The sequence below is a fragment of the Mangifera indica genome, chromosome 6, assembly GCF_011075055.1.
Source record: "Mangifera indica cultivar Alphonso chromosome 6, CATAS_Mindica_2.1, whole genome shotgun sequence".
Taxonomy (NCBI): Eukaryota; Viridiplantae; Streptophyta; class Magnoliopsida; order Sapindales; family Anacardiaceae; genus Mangifera; species Mangifera indica.
The window spans coordinates 7239167-7254788 of record NC_058142.1 but is presented as its reverse complement, the minus strand read 5'-3'; the positions used below and the strand labels follow the sequence as shown (position 1 = coordinate 7254788).

The 15622-nt window shown below is 34.2% G+C and overlaps 3 protein-coding genes across 4 annotated transcripts; all 3 read left to right on the top strand.

Annotated features, from left to right (window-relative positions):
* The first annotated feature begins 1582 nt into the window (after positions 1-1582).
* On the top strand, positions 1583-4979 carry LOC123218420 (putative disease resistance protein RGA3). Its single transcript, XM_044639875.1, has 2 exons — positions 1583-4585; positions 4691-4979. Exon 1 carries the CDS (start codon positions 1683-1685, stop codon positions 4542-4544), a length of 2862 nt encoding a protein of 953 aa, XP_044495810.1. The 5' UTR covers positions 1583-1682; the 3' UTR covers positions 4545-4585; positions 4691-4979.
* A 2117-nt stretch (positions 4980-7096) lies between these two features.
* LOC123218425 (nuclear pore complex protein NUP35-like) lies at positions 7097-10625 on the top strand. 2 transcript variants are annotated; one of them, XM_044639888.1, is made up of 4 exons: positions 7097-7236; positions 7665-8279; positions 9156-9267; positions 10006-10625. In XM_044639888.1, the coding sequence occupies exons 2-4, from the start codon at positions 7696-7698 to the stop codon at positions 10309-10311; spliced, it is 1002 nt and encodes a 333-aa protein (XP_044495823.1). In that variant the 5' UTR covers positions 7097-7236; positions 7665-7695; the 3' UTR covers positions 10312-10625. The 2 variants fall into 2 exon arrangements, with proteins under 2 accessions (XP_044495823.1, XP_044495822.1); XM_044639887.1 differs by having other exon boundaries at positions 7107-7261.
* Positions 10626-13223: 2598 nt separating this feature from the next.
* LOC123218428 (CASP-like protein 3A1) lies at positions 13224-15236 on the top strand. The gene is made up of 3 exons (XM_044639893.1): positions 13224-13612; positions 14570-14705; positions 14841-15236. Exons 1-3 carry the CDS (start codon positions 13413-13415, stop codon positions 15054-15056), a joined length of 552 nt encoding a protein of 183 aa, XP_044495828.1. The 5' UTR covers positions 13224-13412; the 3' UTR covers positions 15057-15236.
* The last annotated feature ends 386 nt before the right edge of the window (positions 15237-15622 follow it).

The window sequence follows — 15622 nt, the reverse complement described above, 5'->3', positions numbered from 1 at the left end:
TATTAGACATTTTGTTCTTAATGGGTATGACTTATAATTCATGGTGACAAAGCCCTAATTAATGTTTGATTTATTCTAGATATAATTTCTTGAAACATTGATTTAACTATTTTTTGACCAAACATTAAAGGCACAAGAATGTAAAATTAGATCCTTAATCTATCAAAATTGTTAATTGAATCTTGAAAATATATTTTTCATCAAAATTATAAGAACCTTCTGCTTCAAATGAAATTATAGTAACAAAAATAAGAGCAATACTATGTGTACCCACTTTGGATACACAAATTTGTATACACTTATATGTATTATGTATTATCACATAATTGAGTATTATTTTATTTTTAATTCAAATTCACCCAATCACATGATGACACATATAAACATATACATATTTGTGTATTTAAATTAGATACATATAGTTTTATTGTAAAAATAATTAACCCTATTGGTTTAGCTTTACATTTTGAGATTTACTATTTAATAATAAAAAACAATTTATTATCAGTTGTTACAGAATATATGGTGGTGGCATAACATAACCACCTTATTTATAATTATTTTATTTTCAACGTAATCAAATTTGAAAGTTAGTTGGTGGTTGAAAATCTTTTTTTTTTTTTTTTCTGCTTCTTTTATAAATGTATATTTGTGGCTCTTTCTGGATTTGGGAATCTTCTTGGCATGAACTGTCCGTTAAGAAAAATATCGCTGTTGATCTGCTTGTCGACATACTGTATGGGCCTGCGAAGACGCATCTCAATGTCCTTTCGATTTTAATTATGAAGAAAGGTGTGGTGTTGCAAACAGACAAATTATGCCTTGTCAGGACTAATAAATAATGGCAAATTATTCCACACGGACAACGAAGATTTACATAAACTCTCAAGCATCTTGTTAGAGTCGGTGTCATTGTTGAACCGATTTTCTTTGATAGTGTTGAACCGATTTTCTTTGATAGTGTTAATTTGATTGGTTCCATTGGATACATCTGCTTCCTAGTGGTGGGGACTACATTTTACTTGGTCATCATCACATTATAATATAATATATGACCCCCAGGAAATTAATTGATTATATACCTGAAATATCTTTGGATAGATTCGATCCAATCTAAGGGTAGTTTGAGATTCAATTTTATTTATAATATTTAGTTCAATCATTTTGAATTGATACAATATAATTAGAGGACTGTTGAATTTAATTAGGAGTATACAATATCATTGATAGAATAAATAGTATTATCAAATAAATAAATGAATTAATTTAAAATCAAACTATAGAATTGAAACTCTAACTCGAAATCAGTTAATTTAAACCGAGCTAGCTCAAATCCACCACCAGAAATATCAAGAGGTAATCACCGAGCTTTGAATTATCATTTTGATGTCATTAAAATAAAGTATTAGTAAAGCTATTCTAATTGAAACTTTCAGACGACAATACAATTATTATATATAGGGGTTTTGTCTATCAAGTTGAATGAGAAAGGGAACATGACTTTCAGCTGACAAATAAAAAAAAAAAAAAATTATTATTTTTTGTTTACATTTTGAAGAGCAGTTGGCACGTGGACCGTGGATTGTGGATTATTACCTAACACAGAGCTCCGTTTTCATAAAACTAGTATTCCAGTTTTTCCTCTTGTGGAAATTATTCAATATTGTTTACCATCTCTTAGTATGGTTGATGCAATTGTTAATCTTGCCTTGGAGCAGCTGCTTCAAATCACTGCTAAAAAGATAAAGGAAGAGGTGAGGCTTGTTGGTAATGTCGAAAATGAAGTGAAAAAACTCCGGAGAAATCTTAAAGCCATTCAAGCTGTGCTACTTGATGCAGAGGAGAAGCAAGTGAAGGACGAAGCTGTGAGACAATGGTTAGATCAGCTCAAAGACACATCCTACGACATGGAAGATGTGTTGGATGAGTGGAATACTGAAATCATGAGGTTGCAGGTTGAAGGAGATCTTGAAGATGCTCCTAATCCTAAGCACAAGGTACCTTCCTTCTTCCCCTGTTCTTGCTTTGGTATCAAACAAGTTGTTTTACGCCGTGATATAGCACAAAAGATTAAAGAATTAAATGGAAATCTAGAAATTATTAACAAAGAAAAAGACACATTCAATTTGGAGAAACTGGAGAGAATCGAAGGACCCGGACGAGTTCAAACTACGTCTTTTGTCGATGTGGCTGAAATATATGGTCGAAAATCTGAGAAGGATTTTTTAGTGAGTAAGTTGTTAGATGAGAGAAATAAAGAACAAAAAGACCTTCCTGTCATCTCACTTGTAGGGATGGGAGGAATTGGGAAAACAACTCTTGCTCAACTAGCTTACAATAATGACGAGGTCAAAAGTCATTTTGACACAAGAGTTTGGGTGTGTGTATCGGATCCTTTCGATGAGTTTAGGGTTGCCAAAGCAATCATTGAAGGATTGAAATGTTGTACCAATAATTTAGTTGAATTGGAGTCTCTTTTGCAACACATTCATGAGTATATTTCTGGCAAGAAATTTCTTCTCGTTTTAGATGATGTGTGGTTAGAAGAATACGATAAATGGAAAAAATTTTATCATTGTCTAAAGAATGGCTCCCATGGTAGTAAAGTTTTGATTACGACAAGGAAAAAAACAGTTGCATCTACTATGGAGTCGGTTAATCCTATTATTATGAAGGAATTATCTGAGGAGGAATGTTGGTCGGTGTTTAGACGATTGGCATTTTTTGATAGGCCTCCCAAGGAGTGTGAAAAATTAGAGAAAATTGGAAGGGAAATTGTTGCAAAGTGCAAGGGTTTGCCGCTTGCTGCAAAAACTATTGGTAGTCTCCTGCGATTTAAGAAAACTAGAGATGAATGGCAACGAATTTTAGATAGTGAAATTTGGAAATTGGAAGAGATTGAGAAAGGTCTTTTATCACCTTTGATGTTGAGTTATAATGATTTGCCATCTGGGATAAGACAATGTTTTTCATATTGTGCTATCTTTCCAAAAGATCATAAGATAAAGAAAGATCACTTGATCAAATTATGGATGGCTCAAGGTTATCTTGGGTTTGACAATGATATAGAGATGGAAGTAATAGGCCAAGAGTATTTCGATCATTTAGCATCTCGATCATTCTTTCAAGAGATTAAAAAAGACAGTGATGAGAATATCATAAGCTGCAAGATGCATGATATAGTTCATGACTTTGCTCAATTTCTCACTAAGAATGAATATTTTACAGTGGGAATCAAAAGGGGTAGTGAAGACCTAGTCATAAACACTTCCAATGAGAAAGCCCGACATTCAATGTTAACACTTCCCGTCGGGGTTACATTTCCTATCTCGATTTGTAGCATCAAAAGTTTGCGGAGTCTTTTAATTGGTTATGAAGCTTATGACCAATTGTCTAATGATGTTCTACTAAATCTCTTTGGTGAATTAACATGTTTAAGGGCATTAGACATATGTGGAAGATTTGGAGCATCGAGTTTGATTACAGCGATTCCAAAAGAGGTAAAAAAATTGATACATTTGAAATATCTGAATTTGTCTCATCAAAAAGTGGAAAAACTTCCAGAAACTTTATGTGAGTTATACAATCTGCAAACTTTAGATATTTCTTGGTGTAGACAGCTTAAAGAACTGCCTCAAGAGATGGGGAAGTTGATAAACTTGAGGCATTTGATTAATCTTGTAACAGGACCATTAAGTTACATGCCCAAGGGAATTGAGAAATTAACTTGTCTCCGAACATTGAGTGAATTCGTTAGCAGCAGTGATGGTAGTAAAGCATGTAGTACTCTTGCATGCTTGAAAGATTTGAAACATTTAAGAGGAACGCTTGAAATTAGAGGGCTAGGAAATGTGATCAATGTGAGTGAGGTTAAGAGAATGCAAATTCTCAGCAATAAGAAAAACCTCTTCTATTTAAAGCTACATTTCGATAAAGATGGAGAAGGAGAGAGGAAAAAAGATGATGATGAGTTACTTCTTGAGGCTTTGCAACCGCATCCAAATTTGGAGAAATTATATATAAATTATTACAGAGGCAGCACTTTTTATTCTGGTTGGATCATGTCATTAACCGGACTGAGGGAATTGAGTCTTCGCAATTGCAGAAATTGTATGCATTTGTCTTCCTTGGGAAATTTGCCATCACTTGAATCACTACGTATAGACCAAATGAGTGTGAAAAAACTAGTTACGGGAATCGAAAGCGATGGTGCATTTTCATCATCTACATCAGTTATTCTCTTTCCCAAGTTGAAAGTTCTTGAATTCTTGAATAATAAAGAATGGGAAGAGTGGGATTACGGGAATACAATCTTGCCATGCCTTGCTTCGTTGTCAATCGGTAACTGTGGAGAATTACGTGCACTGCCTGATGGCCTTCTCCAGGGGGCGAAAAATCTACAAAATTTGGAGATTTATGAAAGTGATCTTTTGGAAGAACGTTACAGAAAGGGAACAGGAGAGGACTGGCAAAAGATCTCCCACATTCCCAACATCCAATTCGCTGATTCATATCTGCAAGGAGTCCCACTCCCACTCCGTTGAGTTCTGAAATGGCTGCAATTACTAACCATCAATCCACAAAGGTAACTTCTCGGCATCCTCTAATATTTAAAAGTAATTTTAGTAGTGTGGAATGAGCAGAAATTTCGGATCTTTTACTTGTCTTTGACAAATTTTAATTGTAGGAGATGTGCAGAAATATTGAGCATGATGGTGGTTGCAGTGTTATGCTGAAAGGAACAGAGGAGATAGTCATGTAAAAAGGAAGTTGGAATTCACTTACATAACATGTAAAGATGAGATACTCTTAATTCGTATGAGTTGTGGTTTGATTTTCTTCATAAAGTTGTTTGTTTTTAGCGTGCTTGGACAACTTTCTTTGTCAATAATTTGGATGTAATATATGGTGTGTTTGATTGGAAATTAGGTGTAAAATATTAAATATATATTATATGGTATGAGCTGAACATATTGGTATATCATTTCTAAATATATATATATATATGTGGTTTTAACTTTCATCTATCTCTCTCTCTGGTATTACTTAAGATTGTTATGTTTAGTATTATCCTTTAAGTTTATAAACTTGTGTTTGGATTTTTTTTTTGTTATAGTTTGTGGATTATCATTAATTGGTACTTAGAAAGTTGTAAAAATATACATACATACATACATACATACATACATATATATATATATATATCTTTTGTTAGAGGCAATATATTTACACATTTGCTATCACTCAAATATATATATTTATTTCATTGTGATGAAAATTTTGCTGATTATATGAAATAATAAATCTTTTACTCTCTCTTCGGCCTTCAGAAAAATCTAATCCAAGTAACTAGATAAATCAGATTGAGCATCTGGATATTGAATTACTACAATTACTGAATTGTTTGAGCTTTCATCACCATAAGAAGTAGGCTACATCAAACATTAAAGCATGCAATAACACTTTGAGAGCTAATATAAAGAACACAAAACCATTACAGGCTGACCAAATTTAGTAGTACTTACAACACCTATATGCCATTCATGATGATTAAAATCTTTACATGTTGCTGCATCTATTTCCTGCAATTAGATGTTCAGCATCATTAAAATCTTTAAATATCTGAAATTTTTTCTTCAAAGGTAAACAGTTATGGGCTCTGTTTGCAGCTCTGACAGTTCCAAGGCAATCCTACCATCCTACCATAGGGAAATTAGTTTGCAGGGCTAAAATGCTAGAAACAAAATTTGGTAGTGTTGCAAGGATTTAATCAGATGCCAGCAAATCCTAAACCCCCGTGAAAGTGAAAAGAAGTGAACAAAGGACTAAAAATAACCACACAAAAACACAAAATTTATAGTAGTTAATTCTCTCGTGAGAGCTATTTCCACTTTACCGCTACAGAATTTCACTGTCAAGAAGAAAAATGACAAGAAACTCTCGCAAGTCTTACAAACTGGCTCTCTCAGAGCCTCTAATTAGTAACTCTCACTCTCTAATTGTTGCCTTGCCTTTCTATAGTATTTCATTCTCTAACTCTGGATACTATTCCTAATAAGACTGATAACTCATATCCTAATAAGACTGTTCTTATAATTTTTAAAACAAATTAGATTCCTATTCTTGTATCTTAAACAAGAATTCTGCATAGAAGCAAAGCCAGTAATTTTCTGAAGAGTCATCCAAGTTAAGGTATATCTGAAATTAAAAAAATTATCCATCACAAAATTCAAGCTCAAAATAATGAAGTCAAACATATGACTTTAGGCATTTTCATACCACAGTTTCAGCCATGACTACTATCTGCATAGCCCCCTGAAATTTCCCGCAGAAGTCCAGAGACAACAAGCACATCAAGTTCAACAATCTGAAAACTTTTTCTTGCCTTTCTAGCATTTGAGACTGGCTTATTCAGATATCATTAAAGTAGATAGAGTTGACAAATTCAAATGTGAACACATGCTTGAACATGATGTATTTTGTATATACAGCATCATGCATTGCCTGAATATCTTCGTCCTCTAGAAAAGCACTCCTGTTACGTACACACCAAAGCACATCCACAGAGAGCAAATTTGAAGATGAAAACAAGAATACCTGCAACAATGATGCTCAAAGACTTTAACAGCAGTTTTTCAAGAATATGATTTTGTCTTCCTCTTGGCTGAAGATGGCTAGAGGAAGGGAGAGTGACCAGAGAGAGACAAGGCAGGACGGAGAATGACTTATGGCCAAAAACATTGGATAATGTGATAAAACGTTAATTTTTAAATTTTGGATTTCTAGAGAAATTATAAAATTTTTAAATTTACAAAGGATAATGTGATAAAACGTTAATTTTAAAAAAAATTTTGTAAATAACAATTTTATTTTTGATTTTAACTAAAATTTTTAACAAAAATTTGAATACAGATAAGTATTTAAATTTTAAAAATTAAAAAATGAAAATTTGATATTTCATTATAACGTGGATTTGGCCTAATATAAGTTTTTATATTCTGACCTTTTCGTCAATGGTACAATGACAAATATGCCTCGCAAAAACTTTCGAATGAAGGCTATTTTAGTCATTTTGAAAACCCAGAACCATCAACTAACAGCCAGCTCCAAATTCAAATTTCGAATCTTTGATGTGAGGTTTAGGGTTTCGGAAACTTTCTATGTAAAAGAGCTGCACTCAATTTCAGCTCTTCAGACTTAAAAAGAAAAAACAAAGAAGAAATTAAAGACATCCCAGTAATTGCAGATACTTTCTCTCTCTGTATGCATTATTCATTTTTTAAATTATGTTCTGTGATTGATTGACTGAATAAAATAGCTTTCTGTTTGTTTTCTGGCAAAATGCAAGAAAAAGGTTTTGTGGTTTGTTTAGCTTAGAAAGAGATCTAGAAGAGCTAAACAAACCCGCAATCGTTTGTTTTCTGGGGTTTGATGTTTTAGTGTTATAGTTTCTAATGTGTGATGTGAGCTTTTTTGCTTGTTTCTGAATATTTCAGCTAAAAGCTAATGTATTTTGAGCTGCGTTTTGTTGTTTAAGATACTCTGAATAGGATAAATAAGAAATAACAATTTCGATATTTAGATTGGGTTGAGTGAAATTGTTTAGTTTCGCGTATGTTTAGCTAAAGCTAATGGTGGTTTTATTTTTTAATTTTCATTTGTAGGAGTTTTGTTGTGTGGTGGAAGGTTCTTGAAATGAGCAGTACAGTGCATATAACTCCCAAGTCTGGAAGTGAGCGGCAATCATTGTTTTTCCAGGATTTAGCATCACCAATATCTGCACGTAGGGGGAAATTTTCGAGTCCAGATCAGGCTGCAGCAGTTTCTGCACTATGGCGTGATAATTTGAGGGGTTCAGATCTTCCACCCCCTCCAATTTACACCTTGAATGACCGCTCAGATTTCTCTCCAGAGTCAGGGATTCATGACTACCCAGCATCTCCAGAAATAAAATCGGACTTGAAAACTGGTGCTCAAAGTTCTGGCCAGGACTTTGCTTCATCTCCAGCTAAGGGGAAATCAGAGAGTAGCACTTCTTTTCCTGGTGGAGGTGGGGCACAGAATCAGCAGGGTTCACCAGGGTTGGGTTGGTGGTTGCCAACAAAGTCTGGTAGTAGTGAACTAGAGGAGAAGGCCAGGGGTTCTCCGGTTGAGGGTGTGGTACAGCCTGGTGCTTTGATCACACTTCCTCCACCAAGGGAAGTTGTTAGGCCGGAGATGCAGAGGAATAGCTTGCCTGCTGGGAACCTTAACGAGGAAGAATGGGTTACTGTTTATGGGTGTGTTTTTAACTGAACTTTTTTGTTTAAATATTCGTACATCCATCAAGCTGGATTCAAGCAAATCTTATTTGATCAAAATCGAGTTTGGCTCGAATGAGCCCAAAATCAACTCGATTCAAGCAAGCTCAAGCTTGAGAGGTGTTCAACTCGCCGAGTTTGCAAGCTTGGAAAGATTCAATTTAAATTGATAAAACAATGTTGTTTTGATCAATAAGCATCAAAACGACATTGTTTTGATCGTTTTCTACATGGCTACAGTACTGATTCGGTATTGTAGTCAAACTCGATCTTAGCCTCAAGCGAGTTGAGCTCGAACTGGTTTAAAGGTTGATGAGCTCAAGCCTAGGTTTCAACTTGGCTCCCCTCAAGCCAAGCCAAACTCGAGTTGGCCCAAGTTCGAGCTCGGTTTGGCTCAACTTAAATCTAGCCTTATCACTATGTCACTGTTTAATCTTTCGACTCTCTTATGGCATACAAGATATGCCACTCAATTTTTTGTTGTGTATCATTTCCTTGTTGTAATTTTGACTGGTTTATCTGACTTGATTGCATGAATGACTTTCGGAAGTTGACTTGAAAGTGTTTTCTTATAGTTATGGTGCTTTGGATACCCCTCTTGTGGTTACAGTAATAAGGTCATGAAGTCTTCTCTCCTAAGGAATTGTGAACTACATAGTTTTGCATTATCCACTTTTAACAACTGAAACTTTCAAGTAGTTTTTAGAATCATATATGGGCATCTATGATTGATATTCTCCTCGCTGCTAAGTGTCTATGGAAGACTTAGACTCTTGAATGCTATTTTATAATTATTACCTTGAATATTTATCAAATGTTTGTACTTAGAACTCTTGTTTGCACCTTTCTTACCAGATTTTCCCCAGCAGATACCAATTTGGTTTTGCGGGAGTTTGAAAAGAGTGGTGTGATCTTGAAACATGTTCCTGGTCCAAGAGAAGCTAACTGGATGCACATTCTGTATAAGGTTCTTTTTCTCTTCTATGAACTTGAACTTGATGATCTCTGAGCAATTTTCATGATTCAATACAGGTTAATCGTTTGATGCTATCTCATCTGTGTTATTGCTTTTCAGTCTTGCGTACAATGAGAATTGTATGTCAAATATGGAATAACTCCTTTTATATTACAAGTATTTAAAGATTTTTTCTTATTTGTCTATTTCCATGGATACTGGAAACACCCAGTATATCGGTAAGTTGCACTTGGCCCAAAGAGTTTAACCAGATTGCTTTCTTGCCTGATTAGCAAAATGGGTTAATTGGGCCTTGAGAGCTATTCCAGTTATTGATGGAGTTTGGTTTTCATTTCTTAGCGTTTTATGAATGGATTGGGCTTGCATTAGTGCTTTTGGGCTTAATAGGTGCAATGAATCTTATTTTAGTGTGCTTTCAGATTTATCTGATGTTGGAATCAAGGAAATGTTTTCTCTTTCTTCTTTCCTGTATTTTTTTAAAGGAAAACAACACATGATTAAAATGCTTAGTTTTGTGTGACATGCCTTTTTGGGATTTGTGCAATTGGTTGTCCAGCTGCGCAATCGTTATTCTTGTTTGTTTCATCCAATGAGAATTGGGTTTTGCAATTAAGCTCATGCACCATTTTTCAGTCAAAGTATTGGGGGCACTTGATCACAAGTCTTGTGGCAATAATTATTGTTAAATTCTGCTCTGTAAATGATTGTTCCATCATTTGGCTGGTGCAGAAGCGTTCTGATGTGCAGAAGGCTCTCAACAAGAATGGGATACAAATCAATGGAGTGTTAATTGTTGGTGTCAAACCACTGGATCCCATGCAACGCCAGGCTTTAAATGAAAGGCTTAACACTAAAGGGTTTATGACATTGCCACCTCCACCTAGCAGAACCTCAGAGCTGAATGCATCAATAGCCTCTCCTGAGCCCTATTATCTCCAAAATGGAAGTGCAAATGCTCGACAGTCAGGAGGTGCCATTGCTTCCCCATCAAAGTCAGTGGTATCTAAAATCATGGATGTGATGTTTGGCCTATAAGTTTGCTATTGCAATTAGCAGTCACTCCAGAGATTCATCATATCTTATCATAGTCAAATTGTCAAATGTGTCTTCGGCAATTCAAAAATATAATTGAGAGTTTCAGTAAATCTTCTTTTGAGCTTGATGCCTGAATCAATATTTTTCCTTGTTGCTCAGAGTGCCACATTTCCTCTTGTTATAGACATTATACTGAAAACATTGCATACACTCACCTGAGGTTGAAAAATCATAGTATGCACTTGCATTGTTTTTACAAGGGCAAGCGTTATCTGATTATTATTTAATAGTAAATATCCTTATCTTTGCTCCTAGATTGTGTTATTCTTATCTAACAGTACTGCATACAAATATCTGATTGAAATTTAATGATGTGGTTTCTCCTTTGTTGTGAAGTGAGGACCTGTATCTTGAGCTGGGAAACATGCAATTTGAAGAATTAATGAGAGTGGCTAACATGCTTTCCCTTTTTCTTGGCCTAATGCAGAACTTGAATGTTTTCAATGGAATTAATTCTCGTCCATTTCACTTCTTCTGGTACATTTTAGAGTCATTCAGATTGTTCCATACTTTTTTCCCTTATTCATCAGCCTGATACTGCCTCACAGGTTTGGTTGTTGAATTATAATTAATGATAAAATAGTTTTTCTTGTAACAAATTGATTGTTACAAAACTCATAAATATATACGTATGTGGCAAGCTTCTAATAGTAGAATCTGTTGGTGTTCATTATGGACTCAAAACATCGTGTAGGCAGCGGAAGTGAAGATTAAAATTAATTAAATGTGATATTCATCGATAATTTATCAGGATCAAATTATGAACACGGTATGCTTGCGTTTAAAACAACCATATGGTTAATGTAACTCATGTTTGAAGGCTCCTTGGTCTCTGACAGTGATCCCATATGAAATTCCTTCTCCAATCCAATGTAGGATGGTGCCGAGGTGATCCACACAAAGTGTGAGAAGCTATAGGGGCTCAAGGAGTCTATTGGAACTCTTAGGGAATGTGAAAAGCATGTTTGAGAGTTTTCGGGAGTACTAAAAATCTAGACAAATTCACAATACAATTTGTTAATATAAAAAAACTCATGAACGGGTGTTTTAAGGGGATGGAATGTCCATTACATGCGTGATATGGTTAGGACAATTGTATGACACTTTATCCAAATGACTATTTATAAAGCATGAAATGGCTATTCATGTGATACCATATCAATCAACACTAATTTCACGATTACTACAGGAAATATTTAATAAGTATTAGATAAGATTAATCGGAGATAAAAAATGATTGTTCTTATGATTGGCATGCCTTTCTATGATGACATAACATTTATCTAATATTCAAATAAATTTTATTTAATCTAGATAAAATCAATTCTCATTTATATTATTATAGTCTCTTCATTCATGGATTATTTTAATTTGTCCACAAGTAGCCAATATCTCACTCAGTTCCTACAATCTCATCAAGTTCAAAACCGCTACTGCTTCAGATAGTTTTTATTGGCTTTTAAACAGAATTTTCTATATTGTGGCACCTTTGGGATCATCATTGTAATGCCATAGCTAATCAATTTAATATACTTTGTTACTAGGGTATATTCAAATTGAATTGAACCTGATAAAAGTTGTGTTATGCTCAATTCAAATCTAGAATATCCAATTTAAACTAGTTTGAGTTGGTAAATAATACCACTGGAAAAATAATGAACATTGTTAAAAAGATAAATAATATCATTAGAAAGTGAATCATCGGTGAACCATTAAACTCAAACTAAGTTGAAATTTCAATTTAAATTCAATTCATTCAAGTAGGATATGGATCATTTCCCCTTTTTGCAAAGACTGTCAATGTTGCCAAAGTTTGAATCTTAAAGCTAGGAATCCCTCATGTGATTTGCGATGCTGGCTTCCGATGCTATTAATTTGGTGGTTCAAGCCTTTTCCAAGGCATTCATTCTTTCATCAAATACATTCAATTGATCAATTTGTGTGTAATACTAATTAGCACCAATTTGTATCTAAGTCAAAAATATATTTACCTCTTTGGATTGAAATTTTTTAATTTTATTAAGGCCAAAAGACTTTTTCCCAGCTAAAATACAGTGAAATCCCAAACTCATACCCTCAGACTTTTAAAAATCCAAACACCCAGTTATTACCCAAAATATGTTAAACTTTTTTATTAGAGTTAAGAGTGAAACTATTATTTCATCAGTAATATTAAAAAAATTATAATTTTATCTCATTTTCCTTTCTAAGTTTTAAAAACTAACAATTTTATATTATGTCTAAACATTTTAAGTTTTAAAAAGTGACTATTTTTTTGTCACACCTAGGTTTTTTTCCTCTCCCTTCTCCAGCCACCACTATGTCACCAATGACTTCCTCTTTACACTCTCACCATTGGAATCTTTCGACTAACTGCCTTGGAAGCCTATGTGACATGGAAGAGAATGACGAAGAGACGATGTCTCTTTGTCAGATGACTTCTCACGATGGTTGTTCGAACGATCCCGATAGTGAGGGTGGGAAGAGAAAGATGTTGGTGACAAAGTTGCGGTCGGAGAGGGGCGAAAAGAAAAACCTAAGTGTGGGGGAAAATAGTCACTTTTTAAAACTTAAAATGTTTAGATAAGAGTAAACTTGTTAGTTTTCAAAACTTGGGAAGAGAATTGAGATAAAATTATATATATATTTTTAATATTATTAGTAAAATGATGGTTTTACTTTTAACTCTAATAAAAAAGTTTAACAGATTTTGAGTGATAGGTGGGTGTTTGAGTTTTTGAAAATTAGAGGGTATAAGTTTTGTTGTTTACTATACCTTGGGTGGGAATTAGTCTTTTGGCCTTTTGTTAATTTGTGTGTAACGCATGGCCTCGGAACTATGGCTCTGCACCGAACTGTTGTACTTGTGCATTGATCTCTTTCTATTTTAAGGCATTACGTGCATTAAAGTTAATGCGCAAAAGCCTCCCCTTAATACTCTTTTACATAACTCTCAAAACACACTGAGAAAGCAACTCACTTTCGAAACTAGCTATTTATAGAAGTTTTCATGTGAATTCTTCTTGTTGTTGCTTTTGTTGATGATGAACGGCCACAAAGGTGAAAAGAGTGTGGCGGCGGGGAAGGAGGTGGTTGTGCAACTGGTGTTGAGGTTTGTGTCCTTGGTGGCTTCTGTGGTAGCGTTTTCCTCCATGTTAACTGCTAGTCAAAGTAGTGCGGTTTCTATTTTTGGGTTCCAGGTTGATGTTTCTTCCCAGTGGTCTTATTCTTATGCTTTTGAGTAAGTGTTTTTTTTTTTTTTGGGGGGTTAATTTTTTGCTCTTGAAGTGGTTTTGAGTTTAGTACTTTTTATTTTGTTTGACAAGAATGTGAAGGAAATAGCAAGTTCGTTTAGTTAATGTTGATGTTGTTTAGCAAAGTGGGCTGGTCTTGATTTTTTGTTTGGTTACTGAGAAACTGACGAAAAACAATCTGAACAATTACAAACGAAACTTTTTTTCCAGCTTACAACTCTGTTTGTTGCCTAGAAAAGTAAATAAAAGAGAATAATTTTATTTTATATTTTGTTATTTATAGTCTCTTGCTTTCTTGCATTTTCTTGCCGTCCAAACAAGTCACCTAACTGTTTTCTTTTTCCCAATGATTCAATTATTCATTTTATTGTATTAGTTAATAAGTTAATTAAACAATCGATTATGTTTTGGGGTTTTGCCCCAACTGGGCCGGGGAAAGTGGAGATCTGTGAGGTTTTTTGGTCATATTGTGGGTCACATTCCACTGCTTTATATGAACTTTATTTTGTCTTTGTCGAAATTTGCTCCTGGGTTTGGTACTTCTTTCGGGAAAAATTCAAACTTAATTTGTGTAATATATCCTGCAGTTGTGGCATGTGAATGAACAGAATCAAACCCGTGAGTGATAATTACTAATTATTTTTTTGGGTTTATTTATTTTTTTTACCCTTTTGCGTAGTAAAAAGAAAAGTTTACTTTGAAGATTTGACGATGTTTATGATAGGATGCTTCAGAAAGAGTCTTTTAAGGATTGAAGTGGTGAAAACATGTTCATTTCTCACCAGTATTTTACCCAATGGTTTGGTAGAAACTTGGTTTGGCCATTTGGTGTGTAGATTTGAGGTTATTAATCCGAGATACTGATAAAACGTTTAGAGTTATAAGTTTAGGATATAACCTGAATCGGTCCAACAAACCGTTTCCTAATGGTTTCATACTAGCAGGTGCCTGTTTGGAGTATCTGTGGCTGCAGCAGCTTATTCATTGCTGCAATTGCTCATCAGTGGAACAAGGCTGCTAAGAAAAGTTCCAGTGATTCCCTCAAGAAGCCATGCCTGGCTTATTTTTGCTCTGGATCAGGTAATGTAATCAGGAACAGACTTGTTAAGGGCTTAGTGCGGGCTGGTGATCCCACAAATAAAAATTAATCAACTTCGTTTAATTAACTCTGAAACTGAGTGATTTATGAGGGCCTAATGCATCTTCCTTTTTCAGGTTTTTGCATATGCGATGTTAAGTGCAGGATCAGCTGCAGTTTCAGTCACAAATTTGAACCGCACAGGAATTAAACTTGCTCCTCTGCCCAGTTTCTGCACAGCTTTGTATAGATTCTGTGATCACATTACAATCTCAATAGTCTTCACTTTCTTCAGCAGTCTCTTGCTTGCTGCATCAGTTCTTCAGGATGTGATTTGGTTCATCAAGTCTTGAATCTTCCTAGCTTTTTATTATCATATACTTATTAATGGATATGTAGAATCTTAAAATATATGTCATGTGCCTCCTTTCTCTTATGGAATATGTAGAGCACAGGATTGGCCTTTGTAAAGAGCAAATGTGGCTCTATAATTTGTAATAGTAATGCTTCCCGTGGTTCATTTTGTGACCAAACTTATTGTTATTTGATGGAACTCCGCATCTTAAATTGCATGTACTATATTTAGTGAGTTATAATAAATGCTTTTAAAACTGAATCGGTGATCGAATCGGTTGTCTCAGTGGTTTATGGTTCGATCAGTTCAACTTATTATTAAATTGTAATGAATTTTTTAAATAATATCAAATTAACCAACAAATTTTACTTAAAAATTTGCAAAAAACAAAATTAATCAGGATACTCAAATCTATGATTATTAGAACATATTATTTACGAAGAATGATAATTATTTACTTAATTTTAGTGAAACAATTAGATGAAAAGAATGTCCGCATCTCATGATACAGAAAAAAAAAAAAATTTTGTAATAGATATGAGATACATTTTTTTCTTTTATTTT